General features: G+C 39.6%; 1 protein-coding gene across 1 annotated transcript in view; it reads left to right on the forward strand.

Annotated features, from left to right (window-relative positions):
• Positions 1-14,523, forward strand: part of PREP (prolyl endopeptidase) — a 92,422-nt gene that overhangs the window by 52,861 nt on the left and 25,038 nt on the right. The window contains exon 10 of the mRNA XM_030489229.1: positions 689-792. Within this exon, the coding sequence (XP_030345089.1) occupies positions 689-792 (104 nt within the window). The remainder of the gene's footprint in view (positions 1-688; positions 793-14,523) is intronic.

Genomic DNA, 14,523 nt, shown 5'->3' on the forward strand with positions numbered 1-14,523 from the left:
TGCTGCAGTCTCTGAGATTCTGCCTCTGCTGCAACCTAGAAATCTTATACACATAAATTTTCTAATGGGCACAATCCTTTGGAAATCATGGGTGCAACTCAAGCAAGTCAAGTTGCCTTCAAACCTGCAGGATCAGATTGTAAAATAAATTGCATGAGACCAAATTCTGTTCAGTTACACAAGTAACCCGAGCTAGTCTGCTACAATTTCAAGTGGATGTTCAGCTTTTTCCATTATCCGGGGGTCTATTTGAATTGTATTTTCAAAATATTTTATCATAAAGAGAAAAATGTTGACCTGAATGAAAGTCTGATATATTAGCTCTAGAGGAGATGTTTCATAATTGACTTCCTACTTATTTCTTCCAACATCATCATTTTCAAAAAGTGCTATGTAACTTTATGAAAACAAATATTTTTTTCTATTTTGCTTTACCCACTTTGGATAGCTGGCTTTATATGGGTGTAGAGAGATATTCCTTCTGTACAGAAAGCTTTTGCACCCTGCCTAGGTGAAGTGCATATATCTATCTGTTAAATTATATATTAACTGAAAGAATGTGTCTAGAGCTACTGTTCTTCACCCTGCCGAGTTACCTTTGCTATTCATTACTCCATCAGAGCACTGAAATCAGCATCCTTTTAACGACGGACATACACTAAGCTGACAAACTTGCACTCTATTTTAGGTATTATATATCACTGTGATCTGACCAAAGAGGAACTGGAGCCAAGAGTTTTTCGGGAAGTGACTGTGAAAGGATTTGATCCTTCAGTTTACCAGACAATTCAGGTAATAAACATGAATCCTGCTGTCTTGCTGTGATCACTTATGCAAGAGTTTAACAAAATTGCACTTGGCTAAGGATGAGAGTGCTTTAACTAGCTCCTGGTTTGCAGGTCTGTTTGCACTCTGAAGGAATTCTTCCAACTCTTGTTAGAGAGATTGGAAGATGTCACTGCAAGTAACCAGGGCAGATTCAATCCTTACTTGCCTTACATTATGGAACAATATGTTCTCTATTTTTTCCCCCCCCATATTATGGTATTCTTTGATATTTGTTTTAACATCAAGCTGCTGCTTTTCCGTGTTTTTTCCAGGGCAACTTGGCACAGCTGCCATAGGCAAGTGTGTGAAAGGGCAAGACTTAAGAGGCAGTGGAGAAATAGAGGAAACTTGGAATTGCCGGTCATCTTCCCAGCAGTTCCACAGCATTCTGAGGCCAACCACTGAAAGTGGCAACAATAGATGAAACACACTGTCCCCACCAATCTTGTGTAAAATCAGCGATAATTTTTTCCTGAAGTTCATAGTGTGGATCTCTGTTAAGACCTGAAGAAGAAACTGGGAGGAAAGAGGAAATGCACTAATTCATTTATAGCTGGCATCAAATATGAAATCTGCCATAGAACTATGAAAGGTCTTAACCATGATTATTTGGAAGAAAAGTAGGAGGATATCTAGTGGTCTGAACAGAAAAATCATATTCATGCATGCTGTGTAAGAATTTTGAGTTCTAACTCAAAAGGTTTTGAGTCTGCCTTTCCTCCAGTGCCAGAGTATATTGTGTTCATTAATGCACCAGTGCAGTTACACTTGGAGCAACTCACTTTTATTGTCCTAAGAGCAGGATTAGACCCTTTTCTTGCAGTGCTGGAATAACCAGAACAAGAAGCAAAAGGTAAAAGGAATTTTAAATACATACATACATATATATATGTATAATTAATATTTCTAATGTAAAACCCCATGAAGCAATTAGTGACCTTTTGCCCGGTTGAAACAAAGGCCCCTGCATTTAAAAGTTTGTGTAAGTGGAGTTAAAATTACAGACATGGATCATTTACAGCCTGGTTCTGAGAGATGTGAACATGGAGAGAAATGAGTGAAGTCTTTGCTAGCAAGGTCTAATGCCATTCAGGAAACTCCTCAGAAACCTAGAGAATAAAATCTTTGCTGATAAAGTATTTGGAGTTAACAAAGACTGGCAGATAACAAAATAAGGACAGCAGGTTACTGATTTGTAATGATGTGAACTGCTTGTTAAATGGTCCCATTATCATCATCTGCATTTCAGTATAACAAAGTGTGGGTAAGACATCTGGGAATCAGGGAGGGCTTTATCCCACTTCAAAATCTGAAATCAGGTAGGTTGTGTCATTGGGTATCCCAGAGCTCCCTTTGCAATCCCTGGAAGGCCATAAGCTACATCTGCAGTTACAAGCAGTGTGTTTTAGCGTTCATAGAAATTTGTTGAAATCATATAATCATTTAGGTTGGAAAAGACCTTTATGATCATCAAGTCCAGCCACTAACATAACACTGCCAAGTCCACCACTAAACCATGTCCCTGAGTGCCACATCTACATGTCTTTTAGTATCTCCAGTGATGGTGACTTAACCAAAATAATTAGAGGTCTAGAAAAACAGTCATCGTATTGCAATGCTTAGCGTATTTAATACCTGCAATTTATAGAAGAAATATTGAACAGTGGATTAATTATTTTATATGTAGGATTTTGCATCTGTAAATTACGAGTGGAATAGAGGATTTTTCTTTCTATACACAAAGGTATAACAAGATCCAGTGCGTAAAGTGGAACTTAAATAAGCTTGGCCAGGAAAAAGGTGAAACGACCTAGGGAGATAAAGTTAAGCAACAGTGTGACAGCATGACTTGGAATCTTTGAAAGGAGATTAGATATTTTGCTTAATCTCTTATTTTTCATTTTGCCTCTGGACAGGACAGATGCTCTAAAAGCATAAAGACGGTAGTATGTGTGCACCAGGTGGCTGTAAACAGCCCCATCTGTTTGTCTCTATATCTCCAGACAGAAATAAAAGTGTTATAGAGGACAGTTTGCTGGAAATGTTCTCACAGAGAATGTGTTTCTACTGCTTTTCTTAAATTCATTAAGGGACTTCCTCAGCATAACTTCAGGGCATAGTGAGCTGAAAAAGAGAAAGAAAACAGCATTCTCTTCAGGAGAGAACTTGGTACATTTGTAATACTGCCATCAGACTCAGAAGGATAATAATGGAACACCGTGTAATTAAAGAGGGTTTAGAAGGGGTTGCCATAAATTAGAAATAATGTAGTTTTATAGTAAATCAAATTTTATGAAATAAATGTCTGGAAAAACAAAATCTCATTTTACATTTAAATGAATTACATGTTAAAGTAAGGTAAAGTAGAAGAATAATACCAATAATTTCAAGGAGGCAGCATGCTGTTGCTATGCCCTTGGAAGCCTTTGCTTTGTAAATCACTGGCAGAGCTTCACTGCTAGGCTGTAATGCGGTGGAGGTTAATATCACTGTTTCTGGTTTTCTCCTTACTCACTCCTGTTCAGTACCAGCTCTAGGGAAATGTGACCTGGGTAGTTACACTGGGATCAGTGCTTATGAAGAGCAGTCTTGGCTCTTCACTCATCCAGTGTTGCCTTTTATCAACAAATGATCTCAGTGTGGCAACATCTTGGAAATTAGTTTCCCATTATCATTCAAATAAACAGAGACATCTCAGCTGAGCTGTGAAGGAGGCAGTTTGTCAGAGCCAGAGCTGGGACTGCCTGGTTGCGTTTATAAGTAACTCGCCTGGCAGTGCTACACACTTCTGCCAGTCCTTGTTTCCATTTGTGGGGTCCTACGTGGACCCTTGATGATGCTGCTGCTTGGAGGAGAGAAAGGGAAATGGCAGCTTACCAAAGCAGCTTATAAATGGCTGTCAACGTGGATGAAGGCCTTGCATAGCCATTGCAAAACTCAGGCAACATCGTAGGGAATTACGAAAGCAACTCAAGAGTGCAAGAAATATACTGAGAATAGGCAAAGATTGCTGATTACTGGAGAATGAACACCACTGTGGAATTTATCTCTTGATTTTAATTTCCATCAGAATTACTAAGCAGTAAAGAAAAATGTTGCTTGCTCTATCCTGATCTCTGTCCTTTATGAAAGGCAGGTCTCCTGCCAAAGTTCGTTCTTTATTCACATATACCTGAATAAATACCTACTTAGGGTAGCTATCTTCCTAGCTTTCTCTGTGTAGCATATATGAAACTTCAACGAGGAGTTGCTCTTTAGCAGTCTTTGAAAATAACTGGGTTAAGAAGACCTGAATTGAGCTGTAAGGTGTCGTGTGTATATGAAACCTGAATTAATGGCAATTGGAAATTGCCACAGTGCCTGTTTTTAACTCTTTTGGATCCACTTTGCAGTATTTCATGGATGCTATGCAGTGCAAGTGTGGACCAGTGATAAAGTTTACTACACTAAGTAAATTTATGGTAGAGCAGCTGCTTTGTAGTACCTGAGGTTAAGTTCTTACCCTTTGGCAGCTCAAGAGCAAACTAGCTGACTTAGCTTGCACTGACGGGAGAAATATTTCAACATACCTGACATTTACACCAGGGTAAGAGCATGCCTGTAGGTTGTTGGCTCTATGTGACGCCATGGAAGTACATAGTCTAACTTACTGTGAAATAGCTTGTGCATATGCCCGTACCTTGGAAGACTCTGTGACTTTCATGAAAAAGTCGCACTGTTTAAAATGCTTGCCACATCAAAAATTTATCCTGACTACTTTTGTTAAATGATATATTAAGTTGTGTTAATAATTTTTCCTTTGCCAAATGCTTCTTGAAATTTGTCTTTGCTTCCATGCACACTTCCATCTATCACAATAACAAACTTTTTTAGGAAATGGCCTGGGGTGGGTTTTGCAGGAGGAAAAAAGACTTTTGCAGGAACTTGGAAATGGCACTTGCCATAAGCTGTTTGCTGCATCAGTAGCACAACTGCTGCTTTAAATAAAGAGCCTTTATTTTATCTTTACAAAGTTGCCAACTAAGTTCTTGCATACCTCTCCATATTAACACCTCACGGTGACACTTAATCATGGATAAACAGTCTTCTGGCCTGGCTCACAACTCACCTACTTTTAGGCTGATACGCAGGCTTGTAAGTGTTAAAATTGCAACAATAAAAATGTTCTTTGGCTCCTTTTGCCATTCTTTGAATACCTTCCAGTGCTGCCCTTAAAATAGTTTGAGATGAACCAAAAACAGATGTTGCTATTGACAGATGCACTTCAGAGCAGCTCTTGCAGAATGGTGAAATTCATAACACAACTTAGTTTTACAACTTAGTTTGATTCAGAAGCAGCTGCTGTTTAGATACTGTTGCAGAGATGAAAGAAGGACAAGTCTTAAAAAGGGTATTCTTTGGGGGGGGGGTGCTGGGATTAATTTTCTCCTCTTTCTTTTGCAGAAATTATTTTTATAGGTAAATTAATTTTCATGAGAAGTTTATTGGTTTATTGCGCAGTCTTTTACTCTCATTTTCAAGCCCTTGCAGCCCTGATTTCAAGTTAGGAGTCATGATAGGGAAAATTTGTCTACAGTCATTTTAATTCGTAGTGGAATTCTATACCGTACAGTTGGCACAGGAGAATAGAACACTGTTTCAGGAAGACACAATGCTGAAAGCAGATGAGTCAGGCTTGAGGCTGATTGGCAGAGCTGTGGGAGAAACTTGTGCACAGCATCTGCCCACGCTATTCCTGGATCTCGCCACTGCTGGTGGTGTCATTCCATGAGCATTAAATTCCCTCATTAAGATAAAAAGTAGCAGAGGGCTGCAGAGGAGGGCAGTGTCCTGTGAAAGATGTAGTAAGTTCAATCTGCTTAGCAATGCAAGGGCTGATAGTATCATTGTTTTTTCAGTATGGCTGTAGAGATAGTCTTAATATTGTTTATTTTCCTTATCTATGTGTATATGAATAGATCAGTGGAGTTTGGAGAGAAATTCAGTAGCTTTGACTCTGTGTCTCTTTTGAGAAAAAGCATTCTTATACCAGAGAGGAAAGGCATGTACTTTTTACATTAATTTTGAGCAGAGACAAAGAATTCTTCCCTTCAGGGGAGTAAGTTGTTCTGGCATCATTTTCTTCCCTCTTCTGAGAATCCAGCACAGTGAAAAGGGGATTCGTTTTTGAGGAGTTGTACTTTCTTGATTCTAACAATATTTGGAGTTTCAGTGCTGCCTTGATCTCATAGGGTGGGACGGTAGAATTAATACTTGGGGTAAATAAGTATTGTTGTTTGTTTCTATTTTATTCCTTTTATTTCCTTGTGGTTCCACATTGCAGTAAGGAAGAAAATGAAGAAATACTGGGGGGAGGAAGGAATGTGAACAAATGCACCGATTTTAGTCATTGCCACAGTGTGGCAGATACCTGCCCTCTTGCAGGGGGACAGTGAGCTTTGAGCTGCTTCCATCGGAGCTCCCAGGAAGAAGACTGAAGTCTTCAGCTCTGATCTCTGCCAGTGTTTTGGCAGTGGCTGTGGTTTTGGCACGAAGGCAACAGTCTTGCTTTGGAGGACATCAACAAAATCACAGTGACAGCTGTGGCAGTACTGGCTGTTTGCCTGTGTGAATTTATCATCTTACACCCATGGCATGCAGTTGTTGTGAACACCACTTTAATCCGCTGTTACCTCTTCTAATTGCAGGTCATTGAAAAAGCACTGACTGAAAATGTGGTCCCCTAGTTTTAAGGCCCTGAATTTCTTGAAAGCCAAGAGATTATATATTAAATATGTTATATATTTGCAGCCAGAGTACACTCCATTTTAAGGGGGAAAATTGGCAGTATGAAGGACTTCCATACTAGACTTCATACATGTCTAGAAGAGTATCAAGTGAAGAATTTCCCATAACGACCTTACATGCTCTTGAACTTTGAAATCCTTATGCCTGAGCAGATGAGTAGCAGTTGTCTCTACACCGATTATATTTAAGGATCTCCATCCAGTACACTTCAGATAATTCTTACCAGTAATTCTCACAGACGATGATACTCCTTAAGTGTCTGGAGTAGGAACCAGATCTCTCTATTCAAAGTAAGAGGATGAAGTGATAGAACTTTGCATTGCTTTCTTCACCAATCCAGTTCAAATCCTGTTTTAAAGTCTAAATGTCTGGGATCGTTTTCTCCTCTTCTTCCATACCATGGGGGATTGCTGCATAGTTTAGCATGTTGGGAGCTTTTGTTCAGCAGAATGCAGAACAATGGAAATGTGGTTTGGGATGGGAGAGTACAGAACTGCTCTTTGGAAGAATTAGCACAATACCAGACCACACAGTATGGGGGATAATATTAAAATACCAGTCTCTGAGTTCATTTGGATTGTCGTACAGGCTTTGTGACTCACTAGTTCCAAGCCTTTAATACTAGATTGCTTAGTTTTCTGTGGTGTGCAGGGAATTGAAGAGCTGCTTAAAATGTTGGTTGTAGGACCTTGATGTTCAAGACATGTTTTAAGCCTATGAGAGAAGTAATTGCCTAGTAGTTTAACTAAAACTCGTTATGAAATATTATTCTTATGCCTTACTCAGTAGAACTTTTTTTTGAACTTACAGTGGTTTGTTTTCCACTTTTCTAGTGAATGGAGATGTTAGTTGGCATGCTTGATCCCAAGATGCATTCTGTGCTCCACTGCTATCTCAGAATTCCTTAAAACACAAGGTGAAATAACATGGAATAAAACAGAGCTGTAACCATTGAACACAGTGTAGAGAGTCCCTTTTTACACACAGGAGTTTTAAACAAGAGCTTAAGCAATTCTGATGGAGCTTAAAGGATTGTTTTACACCTTCCCGTGTCTTAAATGATTCAAGTTTTAATTGTGAATTAAAAAAAAATTTTCATTCTTACAATAAATGGTGAAATATATTTGCTATCAGGAAAAAGATCTTAAAGGTCATTCACTCAAGGCACCTTAAATGAACATGTGTGTTTAAGCTTTCAGGAATCTCCGTAGGTAGATTCTTTACTGATACAGAGATTAAAATGAGACTGTTGTTGCAGTGAAAATGCTTGTTTCTTGTCCTCTTTCTAAACAAATCACTGAAGACTTCTTCCCTTCTCTTTTTTTCTCCAGCTTTCATATTCACTCCTGTGATTGATCTCACCTCCAGTAATTAACCATGAACACATTACTATTTTAATTAACTCCCTTACAAGATAAGTAAGAATTCTATTTAATGATTCTTAGTGGGAATCTTCTTTGAACTTTTCTTCTCCCTTTTGTATAAAGATATTGGTGTTATTTCTCAAAGGTAGTGAATATTTTTAGCTCCATTCTACAGGAGCAGAAAGATTCAGAATGAAATTTGTCTGTGGTTGCACATTGATGAGGTGTTACACTGGGCATATGTTTTGATGGTTTGCTGTTCTAATGGCAGTGGTTTGCTACTCTTCTTTTTGCTGATCCTCTGAGTTCAATCTTCAGATGTGGTTTGAAAACTTAAGCCAGTTATGAAAGTCTTAGACAAGTAACAGTTTGTAAAACTTCAGTATCAATAAAAAGCCCTCAGTCTCGATCTCTCTAATACTATTAAATGCTGACAAAACACTGTCTTTTGATCAGTGTGGTATTTGTGCGTCCTGTATAGAGCAGATTGAATGACTAATTCCATCAGTGGTGGAGGATCGAGCACACAGAATGCTTCCACAAAAAACTGTTCCGAAGCTTCTTTGTGGTTGTTTAATTGTGCTTACACCAAGCAGACATAAAAATGAAAAATCTCAGCACACTAAAGACTGCATGTATAGTCCTCTACTGAAAGAAAGAAGTGGTACCTGCCACTTTATTTTCTCTGCCCCTTTTTTGAGGCTAAATGTCAAAATGACAGCATGACAGCATTGTTCAGAATGAGAGTGCTCCTCTGCAAGTGTGGGAATTTTTCTGTCCATCTGCCCACCCATTACTTTGCCTCATAGAGCCTAGCAGGGAGGGTGTTAAATTGTGATGATAATGCTCCATTGAGGACAGATGCTCTGGGGCTACAATCATTGGTTTTATTCACACAGCTGGCAAAAGATTATTAGATGACTGCAGTTGTCAGTCATCACTGGTGTGGGCCAGCATTCAAGCCATTGATCTAGCAGCAAAAAGCATTGAATTCCTTTACCAGGCCACCAAGACAACCAGACTTTTCTGGTTGCCTTTTTCAGTACTGTGCTAGCAGAGTCGTGTAAGTCTGTTGAAGAGTCATTAGGTTTCCAAAGCAGGGAATGTGTTATAGTCCAAGAGGTAGGATATCGGCTTTTCCTCCAAGAGAGAAACCAGCTGTTACTACCCAGCAGGTGGTGGCAGCTGTGAATTGAAAAACCTGTAGAACTGCTGAAATAACCAAAGGACAGAAAAACAGGGAAAGAGAAGAAACTACAGTTCCTGAATGTAGTTGGAGGTGGTGGTGACATGGGCACGTACCCATGTCGCAAAGCTGACCATTGTGGCTACCACAGCTAGAGCATGCTGATCTGTCCTGAGCACGGTGGCAGGTCGCTTCTGCCTATAGTATTCCTGATTGGCTTTTGTCTGCCTTGTGCTTAAAAGCCTTCAGGCTCCCTAGGCAATCTGTTCTAGTGTCTCACTGTATTTACTGTTAGAAAGCTTTTGCAGGGAGCAAGGTCTCACAAGCACAAGGTCTCACCTAAATACCCTTGCCGCAGTTGAATTGAGTTGCTTAGTGTCTCTCACAGACATGGAAGACTCTTCTAGTTACAGCAAACTTGTGCATATTTAGAGACTGTCACCATTCTGTCCTTGCATTTTTTTTCCTAAAAGTATACAAGAAAACCCGTGCACTCTGCTTGGGTTTTTTTTTTAGAGGATTGTATTTTCTGGGCCTCCTATCACTCGTCTTTCTCACACTGGAGTCTCTTTAGATGCTCAGTGTATCGTGTGCCACGGTTTAAACTGAACACAGCGCTCTAGCTGAGGCTTTGCAAATGTTGCATACAGCAGAAAGAGTTATTTCATATGTCTTGTGGTTGAGACTTTGGCTTAGATGTCCCACTCTAGGGTTTGCCTTTTCCTTAACAATTCATTGTTCATTTAAGTTCAGTTTGGCATGTACTGTATCTCCCGAAATACTTCTCTGAATTATTTTTTAGTCAGTTGTTCTCTGACTGTATGTGATTTCACCTGTCAGAGTATAGTATGTTACATTTCTGACCTTGCTGGATTGCATTTTACTTTTTAAGGTAGTTTTGCCTTCTGTTTGTTATGCATTCCAAAAAGCACTCGTCCCCTCTTTTCTGCAGCATCTCAGTGTTTCCTGTTAGCAATTAAGCTTCCCTGCAGCTCCATATTCCGTTTAAATACTTTACGTGAGATGCATCTCTCATTCTGAATGGTGTCTTTGTAGGCTATCAGGGGACTGGGGTGTTTTCAGAATAGAAATGGCTCTGCAGAGCTGGGAGGTTTTTGTTTCAGAGTTGCAGGTCTCCAGTGCACACAACTTGGTAACTAGTTTATGCAGTCATCTATTAGGCTTGACATGCAACTGATCCAAAGAGGTTTAAGATAGTACAGGAGCCTACAGATAGCAAAATAGAAGGTAGTTGCTTCTATATGCACTTGCGTTATTGTAGCTCTTTGGAGTCTTAGTCATGGACCACATTCACCAGTGTGCTGGATGCCACAGAAATGCAGGCCATCACAGGGCCCTTAGCAACCACAGCTTGAAAGCAGAACAGAGAAATAAGTCGGTTTTGGAAGATTAATAATGATAACTACTCATTTACTACATATTACCAATTCAAATTTGTCTCCTGTATTTAAAACTAATGAAAAATGCAGATAAACTTCTGACACTTGTATATCCTACAGCACAATAAAATTATACTGTCTTCACCAGGGCCAAAACTGCTTGGTGGATTAGGACTTTTTAGGCTGATGTTAATTAACATTCATCATCATGGTGGAAAGCAGATTAATGGAGTTGAGAGTGGAAAACAGCAATTTCAAATGTTGGTGAGATTTTACGTAGACTTGTTTCAGACTTAGTGTAACTAAATTGTTTTTAGGACAGGACCAGGAGCCTCTGCAAAGTAAATGAGGCTCTGTGGCTACTGCTTGGAGCAGACTGCAGTTTAAAGGAAAAAAGGGAAGCAAATGATAGCATGTCTTGTAAACTGAAGCTACAACTTTTGCTTTCACTGTGAACATGATTACCTTAGAAAAGTATGCGTATCAACCTCTCTAGGCTGAAAAGGCTCAGCTCTTTCAGCCTTTCCTCATATGGGAGATGCTCCAGACCCTTAATCATTCTAATGGCCCTTTGCTGGACTTGCTCTAGGAGCTCCATGTCTCTCATACTGGGGAGCCCAGAAATGGACATAGTACTCCAGGTGAGATGTCACCAGGGCTAGTAGAGATTACCTCCCTTGACTTGCTGACAGTGCTCTTCCTAATGCAGCCAGAATACCATTGGCTGCCTTGGCCACAGGACACATTGCTGCTGGCTCATGGACGACTTGTTCTCCAGCAGGACCCCCAGGTCCCTCTCCACAGAGTTACTTTCCAGCAGGTCAGCCCCCAGCTTGTACTGATGCATGGGGCTATTGGTCCCCAGGTCCAGGGAGGAATAACCCATAGTCGATAGGTTTTTATCTAGACAGATTTGGTGGGTTGTTTTTTCTTAAATTGTCATTCACTGGTGAAGAGAGAGGACGATTTTAACACAAAGTGCTTTGGTAAGTATCCAGAGATGCAGTTGTGAACTTCTGTAAGTGGACCACGTATGAGTGGGATCATTCGGGAGACTTCTGTATTGTCTGCTCTCAGTATAAGATCAGAAGTAATTAAAAATTATAAAATCTTGGGGCATTCTGAAAGAACTTTTTTTTTTCCCCCAAGGAAAAGGAAGGCAGGCAGCAGTTCACTTTATACCCATAAACAGGTCAGCCACTAATTATGTGAGCTTTTTTTTCTGTGGGCTTTTGTCTGCTTATGATCCAGTACAAATTAATCAGTGTGCAGTATTATTAAGGGTAATGTAGTTTGCATCTTCATTTAGCAGTTGATTTGATTTTATCAACACTGCCCAGAGGTACTGATAGAATATAATCTTTCCTAAGATTAATTATTTCTGCTCTGTCCTTGAGACATCTCTCAGGAAAATTTATGGGACAAGAGAAGCCTCTTGGAAAATATCACTATTATTCATAGTAACTAGTTTTTCAACTGTGTAGATGAATGATATAAAGAAATAGATTATTTCCTTAGTTCTGGCTTGCTATTCTCACAGACAGGGAAAAATTGATACATAAATTCTCCCTGACAGTTCCCTGAACTGCTTGCTTTTCAGCCAATTTGTCAATTATTTTTAAAGCAGTAGTACACAGAGATCACTGCTAGCAGATAAAAATAGACAAGATGCAGAAAAGCTTCAAAGCATAATGGTAGAATGCCTAAAATCAGGCAATCTTTTACCAATAGGAATATCCTTAACTTTTTCCTTCTAATACTGGTGGTTTTTGAAATGTTAGCACTCACTCTAGTTGACTTGAGATCATTAGACATTTGATCTGTTGATTTATTAGTAGTTGAATTCCTTATGACTGATAGAAGTTTGTTGAATTGTTCACATTTTGCCTAAGATTGCTGCAAGCTGTCCTTAGTTTTGTGGCTTTAAAAAGAAAAGGCATTCCTCTTTTGCTCATTTTTCTCCTCCCTCTTCGAATAGTATTACAGGGATGCATCAGCACACATCTTGGTGTTCCTGTTATGAGGTACCTTAAAGTCTTGCTTATGACGTTTGTGTGGAAATTATGCCGTCACTTGGAATTTTTACTGGGTTGCTTTATACCAGTTTTGGTTTAAATTTTTCTCTAAGTATTGTTACGACAGTGTCACAAAAACTCATTCTCATAATTCTTTTCTTCTTGCTACTCGCTGGGTGATTTTCTTTGTTGTACAATGAGTGCTGCAAATCTGAAAACAATAGATGAGCCTGAAGTACTGTCTCCCAGCAAGGAGGTGGTCACCAAACACAACTGTTGAAATCAGTGGCATCCAAATCCTTAGAATTATTGTCTTCTAAGCTAGCAACTCAAATATTTTCTAGGATTTTAGTACTTTACTTTATCCTTGACCATTCTCAAGGGATTTTTTTTTTCCTGCTGCTGCCACTGTAGTTTTTTAATCATGTAGGGACACAAATGGGTAACTTTAAATTCAAGCTTAAATCTCAGAAAATAAATTATTTGTAGCTATAATGTGAGTGAGAAACCACACAGGAAGTGCTTCACAATGCTTTTATGTGACCTGTTTATTTCAGTAAGTTCTTCAGAATAAATATGCACAGCGTAAGTGATCTAGGACTGATTTTGAAAGGTGGATTGTCCAGTGTAGGTGATCTCTGTTTCTTTTCAAACCAAAAAGTGGGAATCATAGGATGGTTTGGGTTGGAAGGGACCTTAAAGCTCATCTAGTTCCAACCCCCCTGCCATGGGCAGGGACACCTTCCACTAGACCAGGTTGTCCAAGCCCCGTCCAGCCTGGCCTTGAACACTGCCAGGGATGGGGCAGCCACAGCTTCTCTGGGCACCTTGTGCCAGTGCCTCACCACCCTCACAGGGAAGAACTTCTTCCTAATATCTAATCTAAATTGACCCTCTTTCAGTTTAAAACCATTTCCCCTTGTCCTATCTAATGCCCTTATAAAAAGCTTTCTTGCAGACCCCCTTTAGGTACTGAAAGGCTGCTCTAAGGTCTCCCTGGAGCCTTCTCTTCACCAGGCTGAACAACCCCAGCTCTCTCAGCTTGTCTTCATAGGAGAGGTGCTCCAGCCCTCTGAATTAAGAGTATCAGCTATTTTTTCAACATTTCAGTCGCATGCAGAATTTTTGTAGGTGTTTAGTGATTTAGAGCACCTCTGGTTTGGGGTAACCAACTTGATACCTATAAACATGCTATGATACTCTAAGGAAGAGAGAGCAGAGTGCTCTGAAATTGTCCACATATTGAAGGTCATAAGTAAAGCATCTTGGCAATGTTAGGTTGAATATGTGGGTCCTCTTGGGGCACTTGGCATCACCAGTGTCAAGATTGAATTTGTTCTGTGCAAGTATTTTTGGATACAGGTTTACAGGTGAAATTTGAGCACCCTGAACCATGTAGATGTCTGTGTAAGGGAGAAAAACCAGCAGTGGTTGTATCACCTTTTCGAAGCTTGTAAAAGCTCTACAGCAGGGCTGTGTTAAGATGACCAAGCCAGTTTTGAGCAAGATGAAGTCAGAAACAGAAAAGTTGAATGAGACAGTTACTGTTTGAGGTGAATACATCTTTTTCTCACCATGTTAAATTAGATGTGTGCACCTACCACAGCGTAAAATCATAAATAAGAATAGTTGTTGTAGAGTAGCTTGCGTAAGCTAAATTCTCCCCTTTCTTACCCCATGGTAAGTTACTTCTATATTTTTCTTCTTGTAGTATTTCTCACTACAGCTTGAGCTGATATCCAGAATGGTAAAGATGAGTAGTGTTTATTTTCTTATGCCTACGCACTATTACAGTGAGTTGACTCCTGCCAGAGCAGTTTTCTCAATGAAGTAAAGCTTGATTTAATGAAAGAAATTGCACTAGCCAGCACCTGTTATTTATGTTTTTATTTATAAGTGTGCTACTTGTATTGAGACAGTACTTTGCTTATCTCATGCTATAC

This window comes from Strigops habroptila, chromosome 6, assembly GCF_004027225.2.
Source record: "Strigops habroptila isolate Jane chromosome 6, bStrHab1.2.pri, whole genome shotgun sequence".
In the NCBI taxonomy this organism is placed as follows: Eukaryota; Metazoa; Chordata; class Aves; order Psittaciformes; family Psittacidae; genus Strigops; species Strigops habroptila.